The 12,685-nt window shown below is 49.7% G+C and overlaps 1 protein-coding gene across 5 annotated transcripts in view; it reads left to right on the top strand.

The window, feature by feature from the left end:
* The window catches only part of POLR1A (RNA polymerase I subunit A), a 78,040-nt gene that overhangs the window by 41,313 nt on the left and 24,042 nt on the right, over positions 1–12,685 (top strand). For all 5 annotated transcript variants that reach the window (XM_036333916.1, XM_036333917.1, XM_036333918.1 and 2 more), the window contains 6 exons: positions 609–800; positions 7,081–7,230; positions 8,281–8,464; positions 9,856–9,938; positions 10,051–10,209; positions 12,292–12,390. In XM_036333916.1, coding sequence (XP_036189809.1) covers positions 609–800; positions 7,081–7,230; positions 8,281–8,464; positions 9,856–9,938; positions 10,051–10,209; positions 12,292–12,390 — 867 coding nt within the window. The remainder of the gene's footprint in view (positions 1–608; positions 801–7,080; positions 7,231–8,280; positions 8,465–9,855; positions 9,939–10,050; positions 10,210–12,291; positions 12,391–12,685) is intronic.

A 12,685-nucleotide genomic window follows, 5' to 3' on the forward strand; every position in this document is an offset into this window, starting at 1 on the left:
TCCGTGTCATTTAAAACTCTTTGTGCCGATGTATTTATCCAGACATCTGCTTACTGTCCAGCTCTTCCTCCTCATAGAGGATTGTGCCTGTTTGGTCCACAGAAGTAGATTGAAGTTCTAACCCAGCGATTAGACCGCACAGTAAGCTCTCAGTAACTATTTGTTGGATGGATGACCAATTTAGAGGAGAACCAGGCCAGAAATGTGAGAAAAATACTAAAGCATAAAACCAAAATATAAAAACAAGAACATAGCTAGCAGCAGCCAGACCAAATTTGTGCATAAATGCCAAAAATATGCTGGAGTAACTAGAACCAGATGGGATCATGGCGGCAAGGCTTGGGGAAATGGATGGTTTTGACGCAGTTTTGATAGAGAACTATGGGCAATGCAACGGCGGAAGGAGGCCCTGGCCATGTGCTCTGGGCGGCAGTTTACTCTCAAAACGGGAGGCCTTGGCACCTGCCTCCTAGGCTGTGGGAAAGGACAACATGAGGCCATGAGACAGGGCTGTTGCTAGGAGGCGGCCTCCAGGCAGATGATTAGGAATTAGAATGTGACTTAAAAGTTATTCTTGTTCTTCTTCCCATTTCTGTTTTGATTTGTAGGATGGCCAGCCGTTGGCAGGATTGATCCAAGATCACATGATTGCCGGTGCAAATATGACCATCCGAGGTTGCTTTTTCACCCGGGAGCAGTATATGGAACTGGTATACCGAGGACTCACTGACAAAGTGGGACACGTGAAGCTCTTTGCTCCTGCCATCCTGAAGCCTTTCCCACTGTGGACAGGAAAGCAGGTAATTGGGAGAAAACGGCCAGAGTGTATATATCAGAAGGCCACCAGCCACTCCTATATAAGGTTTCATTCCCAGAGGAGCCCACACCAGGGACAGACAAGTAACAAATCAGACAGTAGTGTGACTTCCTCTTTGAGGGGCTCTTGGGTCTGGGTGTTTCAACGGAGTAGTAGGCTGCGTGGTTTCCGTCCTTTGCTTCTAACTTAAACGTGATGACCTCGTAGTCCAAATGGTGGCTATGGGCAGTGGTGTTGGTGGTAGTGTTGGTAGTAGTTGTTGGGAGGGGCCGAGTGCTTTGCTGAGTGCTTTAGCTATGTTATCTTACTTAATCCTCACAACCAACTCCCTCTCTCCCTCTTCCTTCCTCTCTGGAATCAATAAAAATATTTAAAAATATATATATGTGCTTGTGCTGTTGGTAATGCCTCACAACCAAGTAAAGATTATCCCAGGAATGTGAGGTTGGTTTAACAACTAAAAACCAGTCAAATCCAAGGTCCACAGACTTAAAGGACTGAAGAGCAGAAAGAGACTTTCAAAATCATCCTGAAATCCTTTGTTTAAACTAAAATTTGTATTTCTCTAGTACATACATATAGGGATACTATTCAGGTTATCTTTTTTGTTGTTAATCCTCATCCGAGGATATTTTTTCCATTGATTTTTTAGACAGTGGAAGGGAGGAAGGGGGAGGGGGAGAGAGAGAGACAAAGAGAAAGAGAGAGAGAAACATTAATGTGAGAGAGACACATCGCCTGGTTGCCTCTCGCACGTGCTAGGGGTGGAACCTGCAGCCCAGGAACATGCCCTTGAAAGGGAATCGAACCAGTGACCCTTCAGTGCATGGGCCGGGGCAGGTCGTCTTATTTCTTGAATGAGCCTTAATACTTGGTTTTCTCAAGGATTTTGTCCATTTTAAATAAGTTGTTGAATTTATAGGCGTCAAGTTAATCATAATATTCCTTTATCATCCTTTTCTACTGTACAGTCTGTAAGTGGGCCACCTTTCTCATTCCTGATATTGGTAATTTATGTCTTCTCTCTCTTTTTTCCTGATCAATTTGACTAGGGTTTGTTGGTTTTATTGCTCTCAGAAAAACAACTTTCATAGACTTTTTCTATTTTTCTGTTTCCTGTTTCATTGATTTCACTTTGAGCTTTATTATTTACTTTCTTCTGTTTTCATTGGGTTTAATTTGCTTTTCTTTTTCTAGTTACTTAAGGTTGAAGCTGACATCATTGATTTGAGACTGTTTCCTTTTCTTTATAAGTACTTTATGTATAAATTTTCCCCCTAATAAGTTCTAGTAATGACATCCTACAAATTCTGATATGTTGTATTTTCACTTATTTCAAAATACTTCCCTGTGCTGCTCCAGCACGGCCAAGGGTGACCCTGTGTGGGGCCGTGAAGGATTGAGAAAAGACAGACAAGAGAATAAAGCTGGGGCTAAGTGGGACGCTGCCCTCTCTGATGGAGAGAGACAGTGCCACGGCCTGTAAGCCGTCTCTTTATTTTATAGCCAGATTCCACGAGGCAAAGTAAGGGCATTGTTACAACCTTCTCCTGGGTTTCAATCCTACTCATTCACATGCACCTGAACTCTGTCAAGCCCATACCACTCAGCCACGTGGTATCACGTGTTTAGACCCTAGGTTCAAGCTTACAACTATAGCTTTTGGCTATAATTGTGCTGGGAGTGCTCTGCCCTCCAAGCTGGAACTTGCACGTGGCCATGAGAGTACGGTGCCCTCTCATGAGTCTGAGGCTTGAACCTGTCCAAACACTGTAGCTGCTCTCCACACTTTCAAATTTTCCTTTTTTAAACACACGAGTTATTTAGAAGTCCATTATTTAGTTTCCAAATATTTAGAGATTTTCCAGATATCTTTGTTACAGATTTCCCGTTTAAGTATTTTGCAGCAAAGAATATAACTTGGATGACTTGAATCCCTTTAAATTTATTGAGATTCATTTTGTGGCTTCAATTATGGTCGGTCTTGGTAAATGTTCGGTGTGCCCTTAAAAATAATGTATATTCTGCCCTAACCAGTTTGGCTCAGTGGATAGAGCATCAACCTGCTGACTCAAGGGTCCTAGGTTCGATTCCGGTCAAGGGCATGTGCCTTGGTTGCGGACGCGTCCCCAATGGGGAGTATGCAGGAGGCAGCTGATCCATGTTTCTCTCTCATCGATGCTTCTAACTCTCTATCCCTCTCCCTTCCTCTCTGTAAAAAATCAATAAAATACATTTTTAAAAAAATGCATAATCTGCTGTTGTTGGATGGACTGCTCTGTAAATGTCAGTTGGGTTCAGTTGATAGGTAGTCTACTCTCTGCTCTCTCCTTGCTGATCACTGTCCTTCATTACCTGATGTCCGTTGTCTTGAAAATCATTGTTTTATATTCTTGTCTGCTTTTGTTGACGTTTCTGGTGGGAGAGTAAATCAGGTCACCATTGCTCCATCCTGGCCAGAATGGAAGTTGACTTAACCGAATACCACCGGCAACTCTGCAGTTTGATTAAAATCTATAATATGGATAGTTTAGTTCAAGGAGTTGATAAGCTTTTTCTGTAAAACCAGATAGCAAATATTTTAGGCTTTGCTGACCACACAATCTGTTATAGCTACTTAGCTCTGCCATTAGAACATGAAAACAGCCACAGACAGCACATAAATAAGCGAGCATAGGTTTTATCCAGTCTAACTTTATTTTTAAAAAAATATATTTTATTGATTTTTTACAGAGAGGAAGGGAGAGGGATAGAGAGTTAGAAACATCGATGAGAGAGAAACATGGATCAGCTGCCTCTTGCACACCCCCTACTGGAGATGTCCCCGCAACCATGGAACATGCCCCTGACGGGAATCAGACCTGGGACCCTTGAGTCCGCAGGCTGATGCTCTATCCACTGAGCCAAACCGGTTAGGGCAGTCTAACTTTATTTACACAATAGAGGTGGTGGTCCACATTTGGCCTGCAGGCTCTAGTTTGCCTACTCCTGATTTAGTTAGTTGGCCATATGTATTTTCCCACTTTATTATTCCTATTTATATGACTTTATTTTATAAACTATCTCAAGTTACCTTAGAAGTGAATGTATTATATGTCTTAAGTAATTTAATGTCCAGAATTTATTAGAATTTTATTTAAACATAAGCAGTGTGTTCAAAATGAAACCAAATAGTAGACAAAGGATATAGGGGTGGGCAAAAGTAGGTTAATAATAAATAATACAATAATTAAATAATAATAAAAGAGTAAACTGTGTTTTGTAGATGCACAACTGTAAACCTACTTTTCCTACCTTGTTACCTAGCATCTTAAATATGTTCGTTCCCTTCAATCTGGAAGCCTAGCCTCAGGAAACAACCTGAAATGTAGAAAGGCTACTTGAAAAGCATTCCGTAACACTCTGGTTTATAGTGGTAGAAACTCAGAAAAGCCTAGATACTTAAGATTGGAGCTAAGTAAATTGTGGAACATCCATTTATTAATATATTGTAGCCCTTGCTGGTTTGGCTCAGTGATAGAGCATCAACCTGCAGACCGAAGGGTCCCGGGTTTGATTCTGGTCAAGGGCACATACCTTGATTGCAGGCTCCTCCCCAGCCCGGGCCCTGGTCAGGGCTCGTGCAGGAGGCAACCAATCGATGAGTTTCTTTCGTATCAGTATTGCTCTCAGTCTTTCCCTCTGTCTTCCACTTTCTTTTCCACTCTCTCCAAAAATCAATGGAAAAATATCCTCTGGTGAGGATTTAAAAAAAAGAGAGAGAGAGAGAGATTGTATAGTTGTTAAAAATAGTGGATTCCCAGTCAGGGCATGTGCCTGGGTTGTGGGCTTGATCCGCAGTAGGGGGCATGCAGAAGGCAGCCAATCGATGTTGCTCCCTCTCCCTGTGCCTTCCTCTCTCAAAAATCAATTTTAAAAAATATTTATAATTAATTAACAAATAAAAGATGCTGTTGCCAGTTGTCCCCTGCTCCTGGTGCACATGCATGAAAAGGCAGCTGCTCTCCTACCTGCCCCAGCTCCATTGTGCACCGTGAACGAGGCTATTTTGTGGGACCTGGCATGGGAACACTAAGAGCTGTTGATGCCAGCTGATGGCTCCCAGCCCCTCCTCAGCCCTCAGGGCCTGTTCCACCAGCCTGTCTGCCCCCTGCCTACTACACCTTTGGGAAGGTTTGCTTTGGGAATGTATTAGCATATGGTTATCCACTAGGTTCAGCTGATTTCACTTGGGTTCTCTGTGGAGCAGTTGCTTGAGAAATTGGCCTCCTGGCCTCCTGTTAGCAGCCACTTGCTGAGTGGACGGCCACACTGATGGGCCAGTTGGGGCAGCGGATGGACCCCCTGGCCTTTCAGGGGCCATGACTGATCCTAGTCGCGTACATTTATTTCTGGTGTCAGCTCCGTAACAGCTTATTGTGTGGAAGCCGGCAGGTTGTCGAGTAGTCTAATTACTGAGTCCTGCGAGGTGCCCCACCCGCACTCCCACCAGGTCGCTTTAATAACCGCTTCTGAAGTACTGGTCTGTCTTGTCAGTGTCACGTGGGAGGCTTATTCTCTATGGCAGTGGTCAGCAAACTGCGGCTCGGCAAACCGCGGCTCGAGAGCCACATGCGGCTCTGGCTCTTCCACAAAATACCGACTTCTGCACATGGGCCATGAAGTTTCAACCGCACTGTACGTGCGCACCCGCACGTAGTATTTTGTGGAAGAGCCACACTCAAGGGGCCAAACAGCCACATGTGGCTCGTGAGCCGCAGTTTGCCGACCACTGCTCTATGGCATTTATTTAGCTTCAGGGAATAGACCAGGAATGCATTTGGAACAAGTGATCCTGTTAAAAGTTAAAGCAGAGCATGTGCCCCTGTGATCAGAACCTCCCACTTCGCTTTCCTTCTCATCACAGGAAAGCCTCGGCCTGAAACGCAGGAGCTGCCCTCTGCGCGGCTCCCTTCCTCTCCACCGCACCGTGCGGGCCTTCTCTGCCCGTCTCCCTTAAAACCCCAAACGCGCCCCGTGCTGCTCTGGGCCCTGCTCTGTTTCCTCCAAAGCATGGGCCCCCCGCAGGAGAGAGGCTCCACTGAAGGCAGAGACCATATTTTATCTACGTTCTTCCCAGCACCTGGCTCATAGGAAGCACTCACGGTTAATTGCTGACTGAGTGGGCCTTATCTGTGCTCTCCAGATGAGCGATGCTAGGGGTGAGGGAGCGTGGCCACTTCCCCGCAGCACACGGCTGCCCGTGGTGGGTGGGCACCGGAACACCCTGTCCCGAAGCTTCCCTGCAGCCTGCTTCTCTCTCGGACCCTCAGGCCTCCTCTGCAAAGCCTGCAGAGGAACAGCTCTCAGTTCTTCATCTTCGCATCCTTTCCTTCCTTTGACCAGAAAGTCAGAGCTTTCTGTGGGAGGACATTTTTTTTTCTCAATTTGTTTACATTCAGTATTATTCTCTGATGTACAGCATAGGTCATCATGAGCTTTACAGAGTAGTCCCCCCAGTATTCCTGGTCCCGTACATGGTTATTACGATACTATTGACTATGTTCCCCATGCTATGCTTTGCCTCCCTGTGACTATTCTGTAACCACCAATCTGTACTCCTGATCCCGTCACCTTTCTCACCCAGGCCCCCCACGCTCTCTCCCCTCTGCCAGCTGTCAGTCTGATCTCTGTATCTGTGCTCCTGTTTTGCCTGTTTGTTTCCTTTGTTCTGTGGGAGGACACACCGACTGTGTGTAATAATCGCCGTGGATTTGGATGTGGCCTGGAGACAGGGAAGGATGCTCTTCAGCCTCTGCCTCGTCCTGGCACTGGCGCCCGCGGGCCACCTCCTTCGGGAAGGGGCGGTGTCGTGAGCCCACCACCCGTCTCGGCCCTGCTGTCTCTGTTTTCACCACACGCTCGAATCTTCTTTCTGTGACCCCACAGCAGGTTGCTGCTTTTCTCTCCTTCCTCCGGTCTGTTCAGGAGCAGGATGTGTTTTCCGGGTCTGGGGGATTGCTCACTTTAACAGCAGTTATTTTAGGGAAGAAGAGCTCCAGTGAAGTCCTTAGTGGTGTGTGTACGTTTCCGCCCCCGAGCTCCCTCCTAAGTCGCCTAAGTAGAACAGTGAGCGCGGAGGTCCACTGGCCCCACAGAGGAGGAGCCGTCGGCGTCCTTGCTTTACCTAGAGGCCGCTGGAGTGGGCTTGCCTGGCTCTTCAGGATGAGCAGGGACAGGAAGCCCTAAAGGGAACGCTCATCTTTCCTTCCTTTCCTTTCCAGGTTGTGTCCACGCTGCTCATAAACATAATCCCCGAGGAGCACAGCCCACTGAACTTATCAGGGAAGGCCAAGATCGGTGGGAAAGCCTGGGTGAAGGAGTCTCCCCGGCCCGTGCCCGGCTTTAACCCCGACTCCATGTGCGAGTCCCAGGTATGGCTGCCCAGCCGCTTCCGTTGGAGATTGCGAGTCCTGGGTTTAAGCAAATGGATTTAAAGCAGGCACAGGAGGAGGCACATGCGCAGAAGGAGGCGTTATGGCTCATAAGAGAGAGTTGTGCCCAAGTTGGTGTCAGCTTTGGTTTTAGGGAGGTTCAGAGTTGATTGCTAGCATTGGCCTCAGTGTAAAACTGGCAGCCAGCTGGGGAAGCTTCTTCGGCAGGAGGCCTGGGAGCTGACTGCAAAGCCTGCAAATGCAGAGCCTGGGTTTTCCCTGCAGACCCCCAAGTGGCTGAGATCATGGGGCTGCTGTGAGGTTCACTCCTCCCAGCTTTGTGCCTTGGGAACAGGCCTCGGGGAGGTGGGCCAGGACAGTCAAACCCGGGCACCGCACTGCCTCCAGAGCGCGAGACTGGCCTCACGCTAGATTTCCGAGGCCTCTGCGTGTTCTTGGTGGGGGAGTATCCCCAAGTCCCCCCCTCACTGCTTCGTCACCAGGTCCGACACAGTCCATTAGAGCCGAAGCTGCCACTCTTCCTTTATAGATCACATGCTTAAGGCATGCAGCAGCATTTTGCAACCAGAATCCTCCGTTTAGTTAGCTTCTAATTCATTAGCCCCACTTTGTGAGAGTACAAATCCAGGCCTTCAAGGACGTTGGAAAAGTTATGTTCTTACTCCCAGGGCACAGGGGAGGGAGTACCTTGGCCAAGATCGTGGCTATGAAGTTTATACCAGATGTTCTCATTTCCAGTCACAAAGTCTTTGTCAAGGGTCCCTGACCTCGAGTCATTGTGGGTGGAGTGGCGATGGGAGGACATCTGAACACACTGAAATGTGTCTGTGTGTGGTGCGGTCCCGGAGGGACTTACTTTATGTCTGCATGTGCCCACCTCTTTCCATCAAGGACTTGAGCAGGTTACAGTGGAGGGACGGGTACAGTAAGGACACTAAAGCATGGATTGAAGGGAAGGGGTGGCTCGCGCTGGAGGTGGCCCCTCGTCTTAGCGTCTCAGCTTCGTGGTCGTGGCTGTGCCCTCTGCAGGTGATCATCAGGAAAGGGGAGCTGCTCTGCGGGGTGCTGGACAAAGCACACTACGGGAGCTCTGCCTACGGCCTGGTGCACTGCTGCTACGAGATCTATGGCGGGGAGACCAGTGGCAAGGTTCTCACCTGCCTGGCCCGCCTCTTCACCGCCTACCTGCAGCTCTACAGAGGCTTCACCTTGGGTGAGTGCTGGGCGAGCGGCTCCTGGGGCCCCTACCGGCCAGCAAGCCAACCAGGTGTCTCCTGGCTCTGCTAGCAGCCTCCAGCCTCCAGCCTCCGGGGCAGCGGCCAGGCTGCCTCTACAAGGACGTCCTCACTTGCAGCCTTGCATCTCGTCAGTGCTTCCTGCCCTTCCCCCAGAGCCAGTGATTCTTCACCGTCGACCTCATAGTGACCGTCCGTCTCGTTCTCGACCCCATCCTTTACAGTTTTCAGTCCCTCGGTCTGATTTTTCACACTCACACGCACCCCCATTTTCCCAGAATTCCCTGGGCACTCCGTGCTCTGCAAAGGGTGCTTAGCATATGGTCGAAAGAGAAATTGGCCCAAGTGCAAAGAGCATCCTGATGCCACCAGGCTGAGAGGGAGCGCGGCCCAGCTGGACAGAGCTCTGAGGGAAGGACAGGCCAGAGATGGTGCCTTCGTTCCAGCCCTCAGAGCCAGAGGGGCAGTGAAGGGACCGTGGTGGCCTGGAGCTGACCCCATGGAAGGACCTACTGTTGTGGTTATGGCTTCCTCACAGAGGGAACATTTCTTCCCCTCCACGCACACATGTTCTGCAGAGGCCCTCAAGCTTCCAGGACAGTGCATTGGGATTCCAGATATTTTAGCCCAGCTTTTAAGAGTGCAGCCATTGTTTCCTTCCCACTCAGATCTTGGCTGAGGGACTTTTGGCCCCAGTAACACTCACAGATACAGACAGAAAATAATTGATTGAAAAAATGAAGTAGAAAGACATCCTGCCCAAGGTGAGGAATTCCTCATCCCTGTGAAGCCAGAACGACAGGCCTAACTAGTGACCCGGGCTTTCTTCCTGGGCAGAACCTGTGGTGTGGTCCCTGTCACCCAGGCTCGTGTGTGTGTGTCTGCACACCCATCCTCACAGCTGCATGGGTGGTCGTCTCTGCAACAACTGACTTCTGGGAATCAGAGCCAGGATGTGCTCTCCCTCCCTCTCTTCCTTCCCTAGCCTTGGTTTTTCATCCACAACATCTTCACCCGCAGCCCATTCATGAAACATTTATTGAGTTCAGGCAGTAGAGCTGTGCCTAAGAGCACAGGTTTGGACTCAGGCCTGGGTTTGCTTTTTACCTGTGGAACCTTGGGCAGGTAGCTCGAGATGAGCCTTAGTTGTGACATTTGTAAAATGGAGATTGTAATGCTTGGCCCTGCACTTGCTTACGGGATGGGAAGCACTTAGGAGAGCGTAGCAGTCTTGTAAGGACGTTAGGTGATTGCTGTTCAGGTGCCTCCTGGGTATGTGACACTGCTCCATGCCCTGACCTCACTGAGTTTACGTCCTGCTGAGAAGTCAGGCCCCGTGCCACCTGAGCTTGTCTGTCTCACTTCACAGGCGTGGAAGACATTTTGGTGAAGCCACAGGCGGATGTCAAGAGACACAGGATCATTGACGAGTCTACCCACTGCGGGCCCCGGGTGAGGAGGGCTGGGAGCCCCGGCCTGCCGAGGGGTCAGCTCTCTGGCAGAGTGAAACCCACACCTTCCTCACTTGGCTGCTGCCTCCGACATGTCCCTTTTCTCATTCCAGGCTGTCAGGTCTGCATTAAACCTGCCAGAAACCGCGCCATGTGATGAGGTCCGAGGGAGATGGCAGGATGCCCATCTGGGCCAAGACCAGAGAGATTTTAACATGATCGATCTGAAGTTCAAGGAGGAAGTGAACCATTACAGTAACGAGATTAACAAGGTTAGTCTGGCAGTGAGCACAGTTATCCCCACCATTTTAAATGCTCATTTTTAAAAAAATTACATTTTGATTTTCACTCGGGGCCCTTTAGAGCAGTTTGGCTATTTAGCAGCTGACTTGATGGGATGTGAGGTGGGATGTGCAAAAGTCATCGCTTTGAGGAGCCAACGGCTTCATTCCCTCACCCAGTCAGGGTCTGGGAAGAAAGGTCTGTGCTGCATGCTGAGCGGGAATGCCCTGCACTTCGTTTGTTTTGTTTACTACTTTATTTTTTCCATCACTATTTATTCCCTCTACGCCCTCTTTCACCTTCACCCTCTCCTCCCCTCCCCGCCTCTGCTCCTGTGCACTTTTTTAAATGTGTGTGTTTGGGGATGATTGCATTAAAAGGGACTGAAGGCAAGGGCAGTTTTCTGTGGTTCTGCAGCCAGTGGAGGAGTAGATTGAGGGACCAAAAATACCATTGCTGTGTTACGGCCAAAGGTGATCCTGAGTGGTGGGGGTGAAAGGATTGAGAAAAGACAGACAAGAGAATGAAAGCTGGGTCTCGGTGGGACGCTGCCCCCTGATGAGGAGACAGCGCCAGCGCCCATAGCAGATGCCACGAGGCAAAGTAGGGGCGTGATCGAGTTGTTTACAGCATTCTCCTGATTTCCAACCTCACTCAACTACATGCACCCGAACTCTATCACAAGGCACATGGGGCCACGTGTTCAGACCATAGGTTCAAGCTCACAACCACAGCCGTTGGCTATGATTGTGCTGGGAGGGCTCTGCCCTCCAGCTGGGACTTGCACATGGCAATGAGAGGACCCTGTCCTTTCATTGGTCCGAGGCTTGAACCTGGCCAAAACACTGTAGCCGTGCCCCACATTGCTGCTTGTGTATTGGAGCCAGAGCTGAAGGCCTGGTTTAAACCCTAGCTCTGCCATACCCTTTCTGTGTGAACTCAGGCAGGTGACGTAACCAGTCTGTGCTTTGTTTCCACACCTGGAGGGAGGGATGCTGAGGGGGTTAAGGGCCTGACCTGTGTAGTGCTCTTGGCCTGGCAGAGCCCCCCAAGTCCCTGTCTGCTCCTCACTAAGCCAGTTCCTGTGCAGTTAGGAAAGGAGAGGGAAATCCCTACACAAGCCAAGACCAGAATCTGTGTCTCTCCATCTTCTGGTCCCAGAGCTGGGGTTCCAGTCCTGCGGCTGGAAGCGCCCTGCCTGACCCTCACCCTCCCTCTTGGGCCTCGAGGCCCAGCCTGAGAAGGAGAGGAAGAGGCAAGGCCAACACTCATAGAAGTCAGTGTTTGACTGGCTTTCAGCAGCCCTCAGGCTCCCAGGAGCACAGATCTCTCATCCGTACAGGTTTGTCCCTGAGGGGTTTTGTTCAGAGGAGCCTTCCCAGCACCTCCCCGAGAACCAGGAGTGTGGCTTCCAGCGTTGCCTGGGAATGCTGGGATCGGGGCATTGTCCCAGCGGCTTCTCGGGGTTGCTTCTTGTCCCTCCGGCTCACCTCTTCCCACTCCTGTGTCTCCCCTGTGGTGGACTGGGTCTCTGCAGCTCTACGCAGAGGCTTCCGTAGACCCAAAGCCCCTCCCAGTGTCTCCCCAGGCTCCACCCCGGGGTGCTGCTCACTTGCAATAGCCCTGGAGCCGAGGCAAGGCTCCCACGTGGTGCTTGGGCAGCACGCTGGTAAATGTGAGTCTGACAGGGACACTGGTCAGCACTGCCAGGCCAAGTCCATGCTCTGGTGGGGGAGTTCGCCAAGGCATAGCCTCAAGGCTTTATTTTTAACCAGCTTCTTGTTAGCATCTCAGCTGCCTGTGCTGCCCCTGCTTCTCCTTGTCAGCCGCTGTTGGCCAGTGACAGGCCCTTCGGGCGTCCTGACGGACGGTGTCGAGGGCAGCACACGGGGCGTTGTTAGACTCGCAGAGCTTCTAGCGAGAGGGTTCATGCCGAATGGCACCTCTTATGGCAGGTGGGGTTTGGTGCTTCTCTGAGTGAATAGTGTGAGTGTGTCGCTGCCACACCCTCAGTTTACCTTCTGAGTCTGGGATTTCAGAAGGTGGTCTCACCGGTGCGTTTTAATCCGCAGGCATGCATGCCTTTCGGCCTTCACAGGCAGTTTCCAGAGAACAACTTGCAGATGATGGTGCAGTCCGGAGCCAAAGGTTCAACTGTGAACACCATGCAGGTGTGAGCACTGGGTGGCTGCTTGGCCGAGGGTGTGGTATTCCCAGGAGGTAGTTTCTGATTTGTTTGATTTTAAAAGGATCCATGTTTCATATAAAATGTGGCAAGTTCTGAAAAATATAAAAGCATATAGAAGTCAGTATAGGAACTTGCCACTGTTAGCAATAACGTTATGAACAAATATAGATGTAAGTATCCAGATGCTACGTATAATACAGTAGATACTGTAAATTTACACACTAGATTACTGTGTTACATATATTCACGTTATATGGAAACACTGTGTGTGTGTAATA

This window comes from Myotis myotis, unplaced genomic scaffold, assembly GCF_014108235.1.
Source record: "Myotis myotis isolate mMyoMyo1 unplaced genomic scaffold, mMyoMyo1.p scaffold_m19_p_14, whole genome shotgun sequence".
Lineage (NCBI taxonomy): Eukaryota > Metazoa > Chordata > Mammalia > Chiroptera > Vespertilionidae > Myotis > Myotis myotis.